Genomic DNA, 20,582 nt, shown 5'->3' on the forward strand with positions numbered 1-20,582 from the left:
GCACATAAATTGGTTATGTTTGTGAGAATAAACACACTTTTTTGGTAAATTTACGCCAAATTTTGGAACACAAATCAAACTATATTATCTGCACACATCAAAGTTGAAACGAAACATAACATATTATACATTGTGTAAAATATCCAAAACAAATATTCAATGAACATGGCCAAAAGATACAAATAAGAAGATACAAATCCAAACATAAACAAAATCATAAAAACCTATACAACGTACACAAATACTAAAGGGCGACAACATGCCCACCTATCGAACCCCCTCCTCTGACGATACACAAACCCTTCCTAAGACTCAACCACGATATGGGATCCGGATTCCATAACTTTTTTGGGGGAAAAGTTATGTAACTTTGTTCAATCTTTACCCTTGATTTAATCTCATGGTTTAGAACTTGCCACATATCCCCCATCTTTTTTGTGTTAGAAAAACAAAAACAAAATATTGAGATCCATTGTCTCACAGAACTCGGTACTTGTACCCAACCCATATTCATGACCCATTTCTCCCCCACAAACTGCTGCCTTTAACCTTTAGACTGCCTCCATGATTGTTGTTCACCGCGCCGCCGTCTGCAACCATCACCATCCCTCTCGCCGTCGACCATCCTTCAGCGTACCACCCATGGCCTTTTCTAAGAACTGTCATCCTCTCAGTCTATATACATGGCAAATCGAATCTGAATATTCACTTTTAATTTCTCTCCATGTTGATATAAAACGACGGTGATGGTTGCAGGAAGCGACGCGCGGCAAGAACGACGGAGGTTACAGCGGCTCATGGCGTACGATGGCAGGCTAAAGGAAGACGGTCGTGGGATGGGTAGAAGAAACGGGTCTGGGTTGCTAAATGGGTCACTCTATGATTTTTTTATTTTTTTAACATAAATATGGAGGTGGATACGAGTCAATATATGGACCATGGGATGCATCCAACGATCGGAATCGATCCAAAGTTACATAACTTTTCCCGCCCTAAAGTTATGGAATCCGGATCCCACGATATGCTTCAAGCTCTGCTAGACTAGACTTCCCTGCTCCACTTGGCCATAGGCCTTTATCTCCAAGGATATGTCTCTGGTGTCATGAGAAACAAATAAAAAAGAAAAACAAATAAAATAAAAAAGAAGTTATTTGTGAAATTGGAGAAGAGTCTTGCTAACAAGTGCTCTAGAGCACACTGTTGTTGCAATGGAAAGACGATTTGTTTTTCTTTTTTGTTCAAAAAAAACTTTTATGTAGAATTTTTTTTTTTATTTTTTTTTTTAATGTTTTAACGTGTTGAATACACAAATCCTACATTAAAATTTTTATTTTACACTTTTTATCAAATGTTTTAGGGAAATGCTAACTTGTACCCTTAAGGCACAAGTTAATGATTCAAATATAGAAATAATTATTGACATTGCATTTAATCTTTAACTTTTTAATAAATTAAATGCACAAAATTTTAAAAAATATTTCTTATTTTGAGTTTTTAACATATATTGAAGTTAACCCTACCCAAATGTTTCACGGACACTTGTTTGTATTACACATTGTAGAAATCCCTTTTGAAATTTACAATTATGGGGGTCGACCATCAAAAGGAAGTTTCTAGAGAACAAAAATCAAAGGGCAGGGAAAAAAAATCACAGAACATAAACCCTTTTTCTAACTCTCTAAAACCCTATTTGCTTCTTCTTCAATTCGCTGTTCTCATTTCTCTACTTTCCCCAACCTTCACAATTTACCGTTGCTGCAACTACAATGTATCGATTCGCTTCTAAATTAGCTTCATCTCTAGCTTCTTCCACTTCAAAGAACAAAAGCCTCGTAAGACCATAACCAATCTTATTTTTATTCTTAAACTTGCTTTTTGTGTGTTTTGAAATGTAAAGTTTGAATTTTTATTGAATTGGAATTGTGGGGTGTGTGAATTTTCATCTCAATTTTGTTTTTGCTTTGATGGGTCAATATTTTTTGAAATAAAAATGATGAATTTTGTGGCAGGTGTATAATGGGGCATTGTTAAGAAGGAATTATGTGACTAAAGATATCAACTTTGGAGTTGGGGCTCGTGCTGCTATGCTTCAAGGTGTTTCTGAGGTTGCTGAGGCTGTCAAAGTTACCATGGGACCCAAGGTATTGTCTTGTTTTCTGCTTCACTTTTATTGCTCATTTTTCATGTTCATCATTAGTACAGATACTTGTTATGTTATGACCTATGAAGCTCTGTCATTGACATGTTGGCATTGATAATAATTGGAGAAAACGGAAATGATTGAATGTAACCGCCTCATTAGTACCGTTACTACTTATGTTATGACCTATGAAGCTGCGACACTCTCATGTTGGCACTGATAATAATTTGAGAAAATGGAAGTGATTGAATGTAAGTACATGTGTCTGTGTTTGCCACACAGACACCTGACATGACTTCAATCTAAAATATGCTATGTAGGTTAAATAAGACTGTGTTTTGAATGTAAGTACACGTGTCGGTGTTTGCCATACAGACACTTGACACGCCTTCAATCTGAAATGTGCTACATAGGTTAAGGCAATGTTTTTAATGTAAGTACTTGTGTCGGTGTTTGCCATAGAGACACTTGACACGCCTTCAATTTGAAATGTGCTATATAGGTCAAGACCGTGTTTTGTTGTTGAATTCCATTTTTGTTTTTGTAATTATTTTTACACATGCTAGTTGCTAGTTGCACCTTATAGGTTTGTCAATGGGTGGTCAGTATTGTTTGTTTTAAAATTTGTTCATTTTTGTTTGTAAGAGTTGAAATGTGATTTGGATTACAAATGTTAATTGGAGAAATTGACTTGGTGAAGTGATGGAGAGTAACTTTATTTTCTTTTGTTTCGAATTGGTTGAGTCAGGGTCGAAATGTGATAATTGAGAAAAGCCACAGGAACCCTAGGGTCACAAAGGATGGTGTGACTGTAGCCAAAAGTATCAAATTCAAAGACAAAGCCAAAAATCTTGGTGCTGATCTCATCAAGCAGGTGGCTAAGGCTACCAACAGTACTGCTGGAGACGGTGATTACTTTTCTTTCAACTTTTATTTAACCTCAAAACATCCTATAAGTGTTTATTGAGAATTGGATTTTTACTGATAATGTTACTTTAGCATAAGTCCTACAAGAAGCTTTTTCAAAGTAAAAAAATAATAATATATTTCAATCTCAGGGAAAATTAATACAGACTTGTCCATTAAAACTCATTAACTATATCCAATGTTGCTATCACTCTTTGATTAATTTTCTTAAATTATCAATTTTTGTAAGTTGCTTAAAAATAATATCTTTTCAAAGTTTCCACCCCATTGCATGTTGGCCATAGTTTATAATTTATACATATGCAAAGCTTTTAAATTTTAATTTCTTCAGATATTACAAGCCAACATTTCTTCTCTGTTTCCAGGTACAACTTGTGCAACCGTTTTGACTCAGGCAATACTCATAGAAGGATGCAAATCAGTTGCTGCTGGTGTTAATGTCATGGATTTGCGTAATGGAATAAATAAAGCAGTTGATGCTGTAATTACTGATTTAAAAAGCAGAGCAGTAATGATAAGTACACCAGAAGAAATAACCCAGGTGCAAGGAAATATTCACTGTTAATAAATGAATTTTGGCTAAGAAAATTGATTTACAATATAATGCTTGTCTACATGCTTCCTATAATCAATTTTAGACATATAGGCATTTTGATATGTATCTAAGCTTTTTTTCCGACAAAAATCTGGTTGTACCGCTAGTCGTCTTCCTAATAGATATATGAAGTGCCATTCGTTGTACTGTTTTAAATTGTTTGCCGCTGGCTATTCATTGATTTTATATGACTAATAGGTTGGTACTATATCTGCAAATGGGGAGCGTGATATTGGAGAATTGATAGCAAGGGCAATGGAGAAAGTTGGGAAGGAAGGAGTCATTACTGTTGCTGTAAGAAAATTTGTCGATTTTACTGAACTTATTTTATTGACAAAGTTTCAATACAGGTTGTCTAAGATTTTAATGTTTTCAGGATGGGAACACTATGGATAATGAGTTGGAAGTAGTGGAAGGAATGAAGTTGTCTAGAGGCTACATATCTCCTTATTTTATTACTGATCAGAAGACTCAGAAATGTGTAAGTGCAGACTTATTCTTTTGTCACTAACATAGATGGCAAACATACTCAAAAGATGCAGTAGCATGTTATTGTACAATTGATTTACTGTGATAAACATATGATGATGGTATACTTGGGGGGACATTTTTTTTCTTATTATTAGTATGTATTTCAAAGTCTCCTTTATTTATTCCTCTAAAAAAAAGTTTCCTTTATTTATTGTGAAGTTGGCAAAGGTGCCTTTATAAAAAAGACCCTGTTGTTTTTCTTCTTATAATCGTGTGATCATTTGTTGAGGACAGTGTTATGGCGCATTACTCTGAAGGCTATATTAATTTTTCTGTATGTCAGTTGTGATTTTTTTATTAATATGTATTCTTATGACTTTGTGATAAGCCGTAGAATAAATTAGTCATATGTATGCTTGGTTTATTCAGTTGTATATGATGACATCATATATAAATAAAAGGCCTCATTGAACTTGTTTACATCATATATAATAAAGGTGATGTTGGTTTTGTTAGGAATTGGAGAACCCCTTTATCCTCATCCATGACAAGAAAATTTCAGACATGGGTTCCCTGTTGAAAGTATTGGAGCTGTCAGTAACGGTAGATAAGCTAATCTTGATTCATCGTGCTTATTTTCAATACAATTTGAATATTCTCATTATTTACTTTTCTATTTTAATTTTAATCAGAACAAAAGACCGCTCCTAGTTGTTGCGGAAGATGTTGACAGTGATGCATTGGCTATGCTCATACTCAACAAGCATCATGCTGGGCTTAAGGTAATGATTTATAAAACTTATCATCTGAAGAGGATTTTCAGTTGTCAATAATATTCAGATGGTATATTTGAAGTATGTCTTGTCATTTTTTTTTCTTCTTTTTCTTTCTAGTCTGTGTGTTGGGGACAACGCAAGCTACTTGGAACTTGATTTATTCTCAAAGTTACTTGATTTTGTATATATTTGTTTTCTACTTTATTTCGAGTTTCTTGTATTTTAGGTTTGTGCTATAAAAGCTCCTGGTTTTGGGGACAATAGAAGAGCAAGTCTCGATGATCTTGCAATTCTTACTGGAGGAGAGGTGATTCTCTACCTATATTTAATTAATCAGTTTTTGTGTTCAGACTACTTGATATGCTGAAAATGATCACAATGAATATGTAAACAGGTCATCACAGAAGAGCGCGGCATACCTCTCAACAAAGTCCGGCCCGAAATGCTTGGCACTGCAAAAAAGGCAAGTGGCTTGAACCAACATAACTATTCTTTGGTTCCTTTAATGTGTTACAAAAAATCTAATTCAATGTGCAACAGATTACCGTCTCCATTGATGACACTATTGTTCTACATGGTGGTGGGGATAAGAAGTTTATTGAAGAGAGATGTGTCCAGGTATTTTTCTTTATTTTTGTGAAGAACTAAATTTCATTTGTGCACCCTTTATTTCTTGAAAAATGTTTTTGTCATTTAGCCAAATGGTTTTTATTTCTATATCAATTTATCACAGAACTTTGATTTTGATGAAAATATTACTGGTTCTTAAATTAGACCTTCGATAGCAGGCTGTTGATAAAAATGGTTCAACAAACGTAATTTGTTTATTTATGATAATGAGCAAATATCATTTTGTAGTTGAGGGAAGCTATGCACGACAGTTCTGCGACATTCGATAAAGAAAAGGCACAGGAATGGCTGTCAAAACTCTCTGGCGGTGTTGCTGTTTTCAAAGTTTGTCTTTTATCCATAAAACAACTAGTTTGTGATGTTTAATTCAATTTTTTATTCATTACCTTACATGGACGATGGATCTAAACATCTACAGGTTGGTGGTGCTAGTGAGGCAGAAGTTGGGGAAAGGAAAGATAGGGTAACGGATGCTTTAAATGCCACTAGAGCAGCTGTGGAGGAGGGTATTGTTCCAGGTAACTCAATTTTGTCATTTCTGATGGTATAACAAGTACAAGTATGCAGAGCAGTGTTGTCAAATAGTGGCACTATAGCGTAGTGGAATTTGAAAAAACTTCTTTTGTCGTGTGCCGTTATAACTTATAACATTGTAACATAGCAGAATTTGAACAAACTGTTATTTTCTGCAATCTGCAATTGGCAACACTGATTCCATAGTTAGAGTGAAACAGTGTCATGCACTTCATATTCTTGTTCACAGCTTTTTGATTACTCGTTCATCTATTAAAAATTTGTATGTAATTGTTTTATCAAGGTGGTGGAGTTGCACTCTTATATGCTAGCAAAGTCTTGGAGAACCTTCAAACTAAAAACGAGGACGAGAGAAGAGGAGTACAGATTATTCAGAATGCACTCAAGGTTTGTGCTGTTGCTACACTACTTTTTTTTTGTCACATTAATTCCTTTCACTATTTTGACTTTGCCTGGAAAATTTTCTTTATTTCTAATATTGTATATTACTTGTCACAGGCACCAACATATACAATAGCTTCAAATGCTGGTTTTGATGGTACTCTAGTTCACAGCAAATTGTTGGAACAAGATGATTTTAATTTGGGTTTTGATGCTGCTAAAGGTAAGTAATCTGTTTACGCAATTGAGATTATATTAGAGTCAATTGTGATTATCCTTTGCTGTCTTGTTTATCGAACCTTGACATTTGAGAATAAATATCTGAAAAATTATACTTCTATTAAAAAGAAGGTTGTTTAATTATGATGCTTATTCTGCTAAAACAGGAACCTATGTTGATATGGTGAAGGCTGGAATTATAGATCCTGTTAAAGTTGTTAGAACAGCTTTGGTAGATGCTGCCAGGTAAGATCATATAATGACATTGCAATCTTTTCTATGCATATGTTATCATAGTATTACTATATGTTAAACTTTTCTGTTTTGCCCTAATGCAGTGTTTCGTTGCTACTGACGACAACCGAGGCATCTATTGTGGAGAATATGAGTGACAAGAATAAACCTCCCCAAAGGGTGCCAGATATGGATGATTTGGACTACTAACCTGCTTCAACAAACGATGAAAGCAATTTTTTGCATCAGTTTTCTATTTATCGAGGAAGCTGCTAAAGTTTAAACTTGGGGGGTCTAATTTAAGGAGCGAGATTGAAATTATGCAGCCTACGATTCAATTTCATAGGGGAAGTTCATGTCTTATTCAAGTTATCATAATCAATAGGTTAAGATTAAAACTTGTCCCATTCTTTAGGTGTCCGTCATCCTTTGTGTAACACAAGAACAAATCAAAAAGTTTTGAAACAGTTTTTTGTTCGACGCTAATGTTTAAAAATGAATGGAGCGGAATGGACTAGAGCAGCGTAGCGGAATGAAATAAAATTCTTATTCTATTTTGAGTATTTTGTAATGGAAGAAAGCAAATTCCTGTTTCATGGTTTGGATGAATTGTGTTGACTTTAGTGTAATTTTAACAATTAAACATCAATCCATTCTATTCTATCTCATTTCATTAATTCAAAGTCACCAAATTTCATTTTCCAGATTCGTTTATGTTTTGATCATTCAACGAATTGTTACATGCTTCTATAGCTCTGTCATCTTAGCTGTAGAAGCTAGGCCAAAGTTTGAAGAACTTTCTGCCTCTTAAATCCAAACATTCTTTATTCCATCTGTCAAAAATGCACTGCTCAAAAGCACATTCATAAGCCTAATCTACTAATTTTAATCTCAAAATGTCATGACTAATGACAACAAAATAATGTGAACGTATCTTCTGCAATCTATACTAATTTACACCTGCATCATCAACTGGTACAATTTGTTAGAGTAAACAATGTTGCTGCACCTTTCAGATCATGATCTTGATCTTGAGCTTGAACTTGTGTTTGTTGAATGTAGTCACCATCTGTTTTAATTAATCCATCGTCTATCTTAAACAAAACCTCTTCATCACTGCATATTATTAGCCAAAAACTGGATCATGTTAGATGTTGTACATGTCAATCAAAAACAGTATAAAATTATATATAGCAATATAACATCAAATAATCATAAATGCATGTCTATTCTGTCAACTTATATATTGTTTAAATCAATGATGGCTTTTTACATCATATATCAAATATTCCATTAATTTCAAATCCAATTATACATTATAGACATATATTACTAGGAAAAAAATTGAATCACATACAGAAAAACATGAAATTCGTCTCTAGTTGTAATGTTAAGTGATAGAAATGCAGAAATTGAAGACCAATTTCATTTATTGTTTTTTATAGGAAAAACAATTACTCGATAGTAATTTGTTAGAAGCATTGATAGAACCTCCTACATAATACTCTTTCAATGTTCAACCCATACCACTAACCATATTTCTGTCGGTAATGCAACTTTTTCAAGTTAATGACAACATTAAGAAAAGAAAGAAAAAAGAAACCTGTGGTGAAGTATTTCTCCGGAGTCGAACCCTAATTCATTTCTTTCATCACAAGGTATATCAAGAATTGGCTTATGATCATACTCATCACTAGCATTACTACTTTGGCCATGCAATGACAAAGATGATAGAGAAATAGCCCCCCAATTATTATTATGTTTTTGCAAAGTAGTTGTATTAACACTACTACTATTTGTTTCTTCAGTCATAATGAATTGTTCTTGTTCCTGTTCCTGTCCATGTTCTTGTAATTGTGGCACAACTTGTTCTTGAACATTGTAATGATAATGAGCCGGCGTGGTACCAGAAATAATAGATCCTGGTGGATTATAAAAACCTAACATTGAGTCTGAATTCATAATAACTTGATCACCATAATTAACTTGTATTGGTTGTTGTTGTTGTTGAGATTGTGATCGAAAAATCGCGAGTTGTTGATGAACAAGATCAAGTTCTATTTTATAATATTCAATTTGAGCTTGAAGATCTTGAATATATTTGTAACAACCACCAACAGGATCATTGGCCCGCATATCAGATTGAAAAATGATTGTCCTCATGGCTTGATCCTTAAGAGGAGGGTCAAGAAATTTAATGATTTTATTAATGTTGCTAACACCAAATAATTTGTGTGCATTAAGGAATTGTCTTTGTCTATCATGAGGAAAATAAGGTGCTAGAATGCAATCAGGTGCACATTTTCTACGTTGATATTTACATGCAGCACATGCTTGAGTGGTGTTATTGTTGTTTTTGTTGTTCATGGTTTTTTTGGAAGAGAAAAAAGTGGAATTGGTGCGTTTCCGGAGGGGAAGGTGGTTGTTAGGAAGGAGATTAATTTTCTCTGAGATGGAGAGAAATGGAAGGAGAGGACATAGACATATATATGGATAGATTGAGGTATGTAGACAAATTAAATAATGTATATTCTTCAACGGATTTAACTAACTTTGTCAATTTTTGGAATGTGGGATATATTATGTTACATATATAGAATTTTGTAATGACAATTGTTAATTTAATTAGCATCATGCAATGCAAGTAGTTCTATTTTTTCCTTCATTTACTATTTGGCTACTTAACATTGTGAAATAATTTTATTAAGACAAATTACAAGTGGACACATATTTTCTACAACAATGAGACCTCGTATGTACATGCACTTACGGTGAACAATACCTATTCTTGTCATATTTTTTTTTAATAATTTTTCTGGATAATAAAAGAAGGGTATTTTTGTAACACATATTTGAGGTTCATTAACTACTTACACTACAAAATGCACAAGGAAATGTATGTATTAACCACTTATTTAACATATATCTCATTATATGGTGAAGTTTAAAGTGATAATATTTCAATCAATGGCGGAGGGACCATGGGGCCAGGGGTGGCCGTGGCCTCCCAATTTTTCTATTTTTTTTTTACTACTATTATACTATTATTATATACTGCTATTTACACATGGTCATGAATATGGTTCCCTTATTATTAGCATTTGTGTCATTTTGTATGTTGGGCCTTTGTCTTTTATGGCAAAAAAATTCTTTTCACTTTTAAAAAAAGCCCATTATGTAAGCTTGTTTGCTAAATTATACTACCTTTTAAGACATGGTCCCCCCAATGTTTAAAACCTGGCTCCGCCCCTGATTTCAACGCAAAAATTTCCACATTGTTTCTTAAAACTATATGGTGAAGTTTCTATCATTAAAGTGACACTATGGACAACTTTGGGAAAGAATTTAATTTCATGTATGCCTACATAATTTTAAGTATTAATATTGGATAAATGGAACCAATTGTGGCTACATAACTAACAAACATCTCACCTCTCTTGACACTTATGATTGAATCTTCAACTCAAATTTGGTTGAGAATTGCTCTTCTTCCATCACGTTTTGCTCACTCCTAACTGCACTTCTGAAAATGCGCCCCAGCGTGAGTTAATTCACGCATGAGTTAAACATTGTATGAGTTAACACACGTTAGTCGCGCTGAAAGCTAGTGTGAGTTAACTCACGCTGCGTGTCCTTTTAAAGGTCAGACAGCAGCTCATTTCCTCATTTCTCATCTCAAATCTCCAAACACTCTCTCAAATCAACCAAATCCCTAATTTTTTCAAGTTCAAATCCAACAACACTCCAATAACAAGTAAGTTTTCATAATCAAACACCATTAACCTTTTATGTTTATATGTTGGATTTTTCCTCTTAAATTAGATTTTTTTTTATTTTTAGGTTTGTTTAAATTTTGATTTTTTTGGCAAATGATACAATGTTTACATGTAAATGACTTATATTGCTTAATTGTTTAGATGTTTGCATGCTTATGTTGTAGTTATGAGTTTTAGGGTTTATGTATAATTTGCACTCCCAGTGTTTGATGAAATGTTTGAATGAGTTTTTCATTGATTGTTTAATTTCTTATGATGTAGATCTAAAACAATGGACAACTTATTTAAAGCTCAAGTACGTTTCAACGGTGGAAACCCTAATTTGTTCAAGATCCGGGTCGATGTCACGCTAAAGGATCTGAAGGATCAACTCAACGAAATCAATTAAGGACCCAACCCCAGAGACACAAAGAGGGTGGAAGACCATCAGTATGCACGTCCCAGTTATTTGCAGACTGAAAAGATAATGTTGATAGATGATGACTGCGTGAGGAGTATGTTCTCCAGATATTATCAGGAACGCATGTTCCCGAGGATTGAGATGGAAGCTACGTTGCTGAGACCGCCTGAAGATATTCTCAAGAGTTTGATGCTGCCAAAAAATTATGTTTAGGTAGCATCATTATTATGCAATGTCTTTATTTTGTTGGAATTTAAATTTAATTCTTGTTAGTTTGCGAAAGATGTTGGTATTGAAGTGTCTTAGGGAGAATGTAATGTAATGTAGATGAAATTAAAACTAAATAAAATTGTGTATTTTTTGAATTGATTTTGTGTACTTGTGTCACTTTATTCGAATTTATTCAATACACAACTTTATTCAAATTTGTTCAATATGCAACTTTATTCAAATTTATTCAAAAAACATAAAAAAAAAAATCTACTTTATTACAAGCCATCACATTTAATCATCTCCCTCGCCGCTTAAGTCAATTGGGTTGTCCTCGACAGTTCTTGGGGCATCTGCTTCTGGTTGAGGACCAAAATAACAAGTGACTCCGCTCCTTCTCAGCCTGGAATGATTGTACACCGACACCTTCGAATTGCTTTTTTTTTTTTTTATGGAACCATCACATTCGATTTCGTGCCATGTCACATTTGATTTTAATTTCTTCTTCTCAGTCTCCTTTTTCAACTGAACATCACCTTGATTCTGAGACATATCTACACAATGCAAATATCGGAGAAGGAAGAGGAGGAGAGAGTGTGAGAAATGGTGAAGGTTGGAAGGATATTTATAGGGGAAATAGTTACTTAGCTTATAACTACACTAAATGCAGTAAAAAAACGTGTAAAATTAAGTTTGAATAACTGACCACCGTCCAAAAAAATGTGTTTTCTGTGCTCAGACCATCGGCCAAAACAGCGTGAGTTAAGTCACGCCACCGTCCAAAGAAGCGTGGGTTAAGTCACGCTGATGCGTAAGTTAAGTCACTCTGCCTTATAACATGTGTGAGTTAACTCACGCTGAAAATACCTAGCGTAACTTAAGTCACGCGAGGGTACTTTCATCCATTCAGTTGGACATGAATGTTTTTTGTTGGGAGAAGAGCAATTTTCAATTAGGTTAGGACTTAAGCATATAAGAACCCAATCTAGAATAAAGACTTGTTTTAGGTGGAAAAGTCTCATGATTTAATCAACATTATTTTCTTTTAAGAGTTGACGTCCATGAAAACTTAATTTACGTTTTCTAACTACCCTATTTTGTAATGACCCAAGATAAGTCTAAATTATGTTAGGTATTTTAGGTGATGAGTCATGTTTCCAGACGGATCTAGAGAGATACTTTGATATACTCGGTGAAAATTGTCCATTGTTTCAATAAACAACAAATTTTTTTCTTGATGTTGTATTTTATGCTTTTGTTTATACTATATATAAAGGAAATACATTATTTTGATGTGATTTTTTCACTTTCAATTATACCCTTAAACAATTTTGTTTATAAGAATGTTATATTGTTGATGTCATTCAAAAAGATATAATTTATATTTATATTTGATATATCATTGATGTCATTGAAAAAGATATGTGTAGTTTGTTATAATATGAATGTGAACAATGTTTATACATATAGTTTTAATCAAAATCAGAATAATTTTAATTAAAATTACATAAAAACTACTATTCGTAATTTATATGCATTAGCACAATAATAAAAACAGGCGGACATGCACTATGCCCAACTGAACGTGTATTGCTAATAAAGGGGATACAATTTTTTTTTTGCATAGTATAGTGGTAATATATCTTAATTATCCTAAAGAATATTTACTCTTACATTTATTAATTATGATACAGTTGTTGTAGGCATGTATGTGCTTAATTCTCAAGTTTAAATTGCACTGAATGATTAAATAAATTCTACGACTAAGGTTTATTATCATCAACTGATCTCACACACCATATCTTCCTAGCACCATATTACTTTTTCCTCTTTATTTTTATCAATAAAAACATAAAGACTGATACATTAGTGCTTGTATTGAGATTAGTGACCTATAAAGTAAAAAAAAAATTAAATTTTCATAAGAAACTAGTAAATAGTCATTACAACTTGCTTGAATCTATTAAAAAATATAATCATTCTAGAAACCTATCAAACATTGATAAATGCATACTTTATAAATTAAAGAAAGGAAAATGCTAACAAGTGCCCTAAGTGCGTTGTTTAAGCATCTAAAAGTAGCAATTTTTGCATTGAAAATTGTACGGTTATGACTTTAAAAAGTGTTTGACTTGTATTTTTAAGACATAGTTTCTTTTTTTGGATTCCTTAAACAATGCCCTTAGGGCACTTGTTAGCAAGACCCTTAAAGAAAATATAAAAACACATTAATATGTCATTAATTTGAAATTAAAAAATCAATTTTGAATATTAGAGAAAATACACACAATTAATTTTCTCTGATTCTCGTAAACAAAACATGACTTTTGGAGTCATGCATTTCAATCATAAACAACACCACTAACTACTTACACGAATCACAAATATATCTTACAAAGAATATATTTCTCTTATTTTTCGTTTATTAAATATAACTCCATGATTCATACATGACACATGACAATGAATATTATATATGTATTATAAATATATAGTGTTTGCATCTGTAAGTCATAACTCAATAGGAAAATGCCGAAAATGTTAGGCTAAATATATGTGGTGTCCCGGGCTCAAAATCAGGATTTCTCATTTGTGTGTGAGCTTCATGTTGTATTTGTTAATCAATCTAAAAACCCAAAAAAGAAAAAATACAAAGTATTTGAAATTTTTACCCCTATTACATTTATGTATTATATATCTATTATGTATCAAGTGAAATAAAATACACTTTTCCAAACATTATGTATCTATTATGTATCATGTGAAATAAAAGACACTTTTCCAAACACAAGGTACAAAAAATTGTTACACTCTAACTATTAACATATAATATTATAAAAAATTTAGTTCCCCTCTAAATATTCATATATTCTCTTACATTTTTATATTTAATAAAATATTTCTTAATTAAATATTTTTTCCTATTGATTCTTAATAAATCTTATTAATTATTTTTTTCAATGTCTTTTGCATTATCTAGCAATACTTAGCACCAACCTTTTGTTGGTTCTAAACTTTGTCTTTCAAACAACCTGGTGAGAGCTTCCATAAATAAGGTGGTGTAACGGAAATATGTTATTGTTTTTGAGAGCCTTGTGAAATATAATCTATTGTTTTAGCTTTACCAATTTCATTATTGCGGCATGATAATATAATTATAGCACAAGAATGAGATATGTGATTGAAGATTTGAGTAGAACCAATCTGATCAACCTTCGAAAAGGCCTACGCTTAAGCAAAAATCCATAATTACCATAGATGATCAGTAAGCATGAAGTGTTTTTATGAGATATTTAAAAACCCGCAATACAAGATGTGTGATATATGTAGTTATGAAGACTCTTTAAATAACCATAACTAAATTGTTTATCATAATGCATTTTAACATTTTAAAAATAGTGAATATCACATCCTTAATATGAGTATCATCGTCACAGTCCCAAGAAATACTCACTTGAATCCATACTCTTGTTGTCCTCATCCGCAATTGATGTATGCCCCGGATACAAGGTAGTTAAAATCAAAAAAGAGAATATTATCAATATGTGTATGTATGATTGATATTTTTGGAAGATAAAATTATTATTATGTATTTTGGCTGAGGATATTCTCTGTAGGAGACTTGGTCTTTCGTACAGCAAAATGTACTTGTTTAAATTATTAATTGCATTTATTTGTAATGCTTTGTTGTCATGCTTAACACACTGTTTTAAATGATTTGGTGCATATCACTTTTTAAAATCTTAACTTGCCCATATATGATATTTTTTATGCTCTTAATTTTTGAGCAAATTTCTTCTCCTTCGCTAACTTGATATGTAAAAAGAAAAAAAATACAAGGATCCACATTTAACTTTAGGTAATATAATAAAAGTCGAACCAAAGCTTAACAGATTGTCTAATTTTTCAAATAGTGAAAAATTAACCACTTTAGTATGCACAATTTGACAATTTGAAGGAATTAAGTGGTTGAGTTTTATTATTGCAAGGAGATGTTTTGTACATGACCTGTAGTTGATGGTGGTTTCTTTCGTTTTAGCAAAAATAGATATTGATAAAACTCTATTACTTACATCCAATGTTAATTTTGCAAATAATTGTTGGTTGATTTCTTTCTCTTATTATTTTTAACTGATGCATGCACTTATCAATTATTCATGAATCACTTTTTCTTATTCAGAACGCAAGTTTCACAATCAATGTTGAACGATCAATTTTTTTTATGATTTGCCTCATGTTTTCGTCAACTAATTCGATGTCAACTGATTGACGATTCAAGTACTACAATTGTGTAAGAGTCATTGCCCGAGTAAGTTCATTTTTACATAATCAGCGGATGACATGATCGTGTCAAAATATATTATTTAATGTTTTTTCTTTTTAATGAATAGATATTGGGGCTTTCTTTGCCAATACAGGCCTGTTGGGGCTTTTCCACTATTCTCTATTTCATAAATTATATCATTCTATAATTCAAAGGTAACATGAAAGAGTTTGACAAAATCAAAGCATCCATCATCAAGTCTTTAAGTGATGATGGAATGCAGCGACTCTTTGAAGTGATACTTCCTTGCCCACCTGAACAAATAATTGTTATTCTTGATGGATGCATTGTTGGTTCCATTCCCTCCAATGAGGTTGAGGAAGTTGTCGCTAATATTTAAAAATTGAAAGTGTCATTTAAGTCTCCATTGGTTTGTTTATGTCATAATTTTTGTTCTTCTCCTAATAATATATTTGTTTCTTGATGTTCGCTTACATACCATGTGATGCAGATTGTCAATGATCTGGAAGTAAGATATATTCCTTATGTTCTTTTGAGAAACTGCAGAGAATTTCCTGGACTCTACCTCTCGATGTCACAACATGATTCATGCGGTGAAAGAAGATGAAGAAACGGAAGATAAAAATAAAGAAGATGAACTTGAATAGACAGAAGATGAAGATACAAGATTACTTCAAAATCAAATTTTGTAAATACTCATAATCGTTGAGGGTAAGTATAATGACAAAATTGTAAGAATAAAATAAGGATAATACTCAGTAGTAGTCTCCCTATATGATATCTCTATCCCTCATACGATGTCTTTACTTTTGGGTTGAAAGACATAATGTTTGGTCAAACAACGTTGAATCAGCTTAGCAACCATATAACTAAATCACAATGCATCACTGGCCCCCTTGTATGATAAATCGACAACTACAACTCTTTCTACCATAACAGTTTTGGATAAAAATGTATATTTTGTTGGAACAAAATGTGTTTAACAATGAACCTTAAAGAGTTTTGATGATAACAAGGTATTAAAAATTGTAAATTGGACTAGCTAATATTTGTTCAAGTGTACAGGACCACAATTAAAAAGTTACATCATTTATTGGTTCTGAATGAGCAAATAAAGAGCAAAGGAAACAACAAAATTTGAAGCTTGGACGCTCCTGAAGGCAACTTGCTACTGAAGAGAAAAAGCGCTCCTGAAGTTAAGTCGCTTCTGAAGAAAGAATAGCGCTCCTGAAGAATAGTGCTCCTGAAGACAAAAGGTCCAGAAGCCATATCATCAGAAGCTGCATCATCAGAAGCTGCAGAAGCTGCCTCATCAGAAGCCATTTCACCAGAAGCTGAAGATCAACTGGATTTACAAAGATTCAAGGATTGAAGAATCATCACTGCAAAAGCTGTCTATTGGATTCGAAATCACATCAAAAGATTAGTGGAATTTTGCAACGGTCATTTCAAAGGTGTTTGAAGACATGTGCTTGCAATTTTGGACGAAAGCGTTGACATTGTACTTTGTACGAACTGTACAACCACCTTCTCCACTACTCTGTTTTGTGTCCACGCTACAAGACAAGAAAACAGCTCCAGAATACGGTTTCTCCTGCATAGATGTTCCTTTGGATAAGGAATGGATTTCAAATTGGTTCTTCATAGGACAACAACCAAATCAGGCAAAAGATCAAAGGTGAAAGATCAAGCTTCAACAACGACTCTTTGATGTGCTGTCAATTTCACAACGTCTCTTTCACACCTCTATATAAAGGAGTGAAGACGTAGAGTTTTGGTAATGCACAGACTCTCAATATTTTTACAAGTGCCAAACCTCTGCTGAAATTGTTCTGCATTCACTTAGAATTTCTGTGTCTCAAAGTCATATCTTAGAAATTCTTAAGTCCATTGAGTCTGTATCCGATTTGTATTGTGAGCACCTCCGATTGTATATCAAGTGTTCAACCTTAAACAATTTTCTGTGTAATTTTGTTTAGTTAGAAGTCTCTTGCAGTTGTGCTTGAGCAGGAAGTCTCTAGCTTGTGTGCTTGAGCAGGAAGTCTCTTGATTGTGTTCTTGAGCAAAGGAAGTCTCTAGCTTGTGTGCTTGAGCAAAGGAAGTCTCTAGCTTGTGTGCTTGAGCAAAGGAAGTCTCTTGCTTGTGTGCTTGAGCAATTGTAATTAGATATTACTCTTAGTGAAATCTCCTTGGAAGTGCAAGGGGGACTGGACTACTTCCGGATTGTGGAAGGAACCAGTATAATTGCTTTGTGTCGTTCTTCTTCTCTCTCTCTATTTTATTCCGCTGCATTTAGACTCTGATTATCACTTCAGAAGCTGTCTCACTTAGCTTCTGATCAGTGTGTTCAGTTTTTAGGAGAAACGAAGAATTTTTTAAAAACACAATTCAACCCCCCCCCCCCCGCCCTTCTTGTGTTTTTTTCACCTTCAATTGGTATCTAGAGCCTTGGTCTGTTGTGAAATACTTAACCGTGTAACAGTCAAAGATCTGAGTAAAACATGTCTGGTCCTATTCCAACTCCTACTGGTTCTGGTGATACTAGCTATAAAAATGTTTCACATGAGTATAGTGATAGTAAGAAATCCAGTGTTGGAAAGATTCCAAAATTCAATGGAGATGCTGAAGAATTTTCTTGGTGGAAGACCAACTTTTACAGTTACATCATGAGCCTAGATGAAGAATTATGGGATATTCTGGAAGATGGTGTTGGTGATTTAGTCCTTGATGAAGAAGGAGCTGCTATGGATAGAAAGAAACATACTCCTGAGCTGAGGAAACTTTACAAGAAGCATCATATTATCAGAGGAGCTCTTGTCACTGCTATACCCAAAGCAGAATACATGAAGATGAGTGACAAGTCCACTGCCAAAGCTATGTTTGCTTCACTCTGTTCTAACTACGAAGGCAGCAAGAAGGTCAAAGAAGCTAAAGCTCTCATGCTTGTACATCAGTACGAGTTATTCAAGATGAAGGATGATGAAACTATTGAGGAGATGTACTCAAGGTTTCAAACCTTAGTCTCTGGGCTACAAATCCTGAAAAAGAGTTATGTTGCTTCCGACCATGTAAGCAAGATACTCAGAAGCTTACCTGCAAGATGGAGACCAAAGGTGACTGCCATTGAGGAAGCTAAAGATTTAAACACTTTAAGTGTCGAAGATCTTGTTAGTTCTCTCAAAGTTCATGAGTTGAGTCTTAATGAACATGAGTCTACTAAGAAGAGTAAATCAATAGCTCTTTCATCCAAAGGCAAGTCATCAAAAGCTCTCAAAGTGGTTGAATCTGAAGAAGAAGATCAATCAAGTTCAGATTCTGAACCAAATCCTGCTGAGATGGCTATGCTCTCAAGCAGACTTCAGTATCTGGCCAAGAAGAACAGAAAGTTTCAAGCCAGAAGGGGTAACTCCAGAAGCTCAAGGAAAGAAGATCAGAAGGGATGCTTCAACTGTAAGAAGCCTGGACACTTCATTGCTGAATGCCCTGATCTTCAAAGAGAAAAGTCAAAGGACAAGTCAAAAAGGTCTACATTCAAACCAAGCAAATTCAAGAAGCAGATTAAGCAGAGTTTAATGGCAACCTGGAATGATTTGGGAAGTGAATCTGGATCTAATAAAGAGGAAGCTGATGAAGATGCAAAGATAGCTGTTGGGTTGGTAGCAACAGCAACTTCAGAAGCTGGATCAGATTCAGACTCAGAAGATAAAAACGAGGTATATTCCAAAATTCCCAGAGATGAACTTGTTGAGTCACTTAAAGAACTTCTTACACATTTTGAAGTAAGAACCAATGAGTTGAAGGATTTAAAAGAAAAATATGATGATTTGGTACAACAGCAAAAATCAACTCTATTGGATCTGAAAGCTTCTGAACAAGGACTTAGGGGATTTGACTTCATGTGTAAAACATATGAAGATCAGCTCAGGTTCTTATGTCAGAAGCTACAAGAAAAGTGTAATGAAAAACCTTTAAGTAACCATGAAATTGCTCTTGAAGATTTTATTATATCTGGCATTGACAGAAGTAGAGTAGCTTCTATGATTTATAGCATTTACAAGAACAATGGCAGAGGAATTGGTTTTCCAGAAGTGAAACTTTAGAAAACCAATCTAAACTCTTGTTGTGAATGCATCAATGAAGGACTGAAAACCTTCTTTGTACCAGAAGGGGCTGATTTGGAAACTGTTGTTCAATCAGAACCTAAAGCTTCTAGTTCTAAGGCTAAGATTACTTCAAAGCAAAAGAACTCTAAGTCAAAGGCTATGATCAAATCTGATTCCAAGACTTCAAAGGTTAGGATCTTGAAAAGATCAGAACCTATTCCTCAGAGTCTGGTGAAACCAAAATCTGAGGCTCTGAAGTCTAAGTTTCAGAAGAAGACAGTTACTGCTTCTGAAGTACCAAAACCTAAGGCGATGGTTAATCAGAAGCAACCCAACTCACAACACAAGGTACAAGAAGTGAAGAGTAAAGCCTTAAGTACTAACCTTCCAGGACCCATAGGACAATGGGTACCTAAATCTAAAAATGTCAATGATGCAGGTATGTCTAAGAGCAGTGCCAAAGCAAAGATCATGGTACCTAGACAGCGGTTGCTCAAGACACATGACAGGAGACAAGTCCATGTTCCTCAGCCTAACAATGAAAGAGGGAGGAAATGTGAAGTTTGGAGGCAACCAGTCAGGCAAGATCATAGGTACAGGAACTATTGGTAATTCCTCTACCTCAATTAATAATGTATGGTTGGTAGATGGTCTTGAACATAACCTTTTGAGCATTAGTCAATTTTGTGATAATGGTTATGATGTGCTTTTTGAAAAACCCAACTGTACAGTAATCAACATGGAAGACAAATCCATTGTGTTCAAGGGAAAGAGAGTTGACAATGTCTATAAAATCAATTTTTCTGAACTGGCTGATCAGAAGGTGATTTGCCTACTATCAGTGAATGATAAGAAATGGATGTGGCACAGAAGGTTGGGACATGCTAACTGGAGGTTAATC

General features: G+C 33.8%; 2 protein-coding genes across 2 annotated transcripts; one reads left to right on the plus strand and one right to left on the minus strand.

Annotated features, from left to right (window-relative positions):
• The first annotated feature begins 1,629 nt into the window (after positions 1-1,629).
• Positions 1,630-7,584, plus strand: HSP60-3A (heat shock protein 60-3A). Its single transcript, XM_085738705.1, has 17 exons — positions 1,630-1,832; positions 2,010-2,141; positions 2,889-3,048; positions 3,433-3,608; positions 3,861-3,956; positions 4,039-4,143; positions 4,650-4,736; positions 4,826-4,915; positions 5,136-5,216; positions 5,304-5,372; positions 5,450-5,527; positions 5,768-5,863; positions 5,958-6,057; positions 6,357-6,460; positions 6,572-6,677; positions 6,841-6,919; positions 7,012-7,584. Exons 1-17 carry the CDS (start codon positions 1,767-1,769, stop codon positions 7,115-7,117), a joined length of 1,731 nt encoding a protein of 576 aa, XP_085594831.1. The 5' UTR covers positions 1,630-1,766; the 3' UTR covers positions 7,118-7,584.
• Positions 7,548-9,357, minus strand: LBD22 (LOB domain-containing protein 22). The gene is made up of 2 exons (XM_085738706.1): positions 8,511-9,357; positions 7,548-8,023 (listed from the first exon to the last, which is right to left on the minus strand). The coding sequence occupies exons 1-2, from the start codon at positions 9,272-9,274 to the stop codon at positions 7,876-7,878; spliced, it is 912 nt and encodes a 303-aa protein (XP_085594832.1). The 5' UTR covers positions 9,275-9,357; the 3' UTR covers positions 7,548-7,875.
• Positions 9,358-20,582: the final 11,225 nt, after the last annotated feature.

The sequence above is a fragment of the Medicago sativa genome, chromosome 8 (genome assembly GCF_051527215.1).
Source record: "Medicago sativa cultivar Bolivia chromosome 8, Bolivia_mono, whole genome shotgun sequence".
Taxonomy (NCBI): domain Eukaryota; kingdom Viridiplantae; phylum Streptophyta; class Magnoliopsida; order Fabales; family Fabaceae; genus Medicago; species Medicago sativa.

Excerpts from the sequence above, each read along its gene's own strand:
- HSP60-3A (XM_085738705.1), top strand. The coding sequence starts at position 1,767 with ATGTATCGATTCGCTTCTAAATTAGCTTCATCTCTAGCTTCTTCCACT. Across the intron at positions 4,737-4,825 it reads TATTGGAGCTGTCAGTAACG|AACAAAAGACCGCTCCTAGT; the intron begins GTAGATAAGCTA and ends AATTTTAATCAG. Across the intron at positions 5,528-5,767 it reads TTGAAGAGAGATGTGTCCAG|TTGAGGGAAGCTATGCACGA; the intron begins GTATTTTTCTTT and ends ATCATTTTGTAG.
- LBD22 (XM_085738706.1), bottom strand. The coding sequence starts at position 9,274 with ATGAACAACAAAAACAACAATAACACCACTCAAGCATGTGCTGCATGT. Across the intron at positions 8,024-8,510 it reads GGAGAAATACTTCACCACAG|TGATGAAGAGGTTTTGTTTA; the intron begins GTTTCTTTTTTC and ends AATAATATGCAG.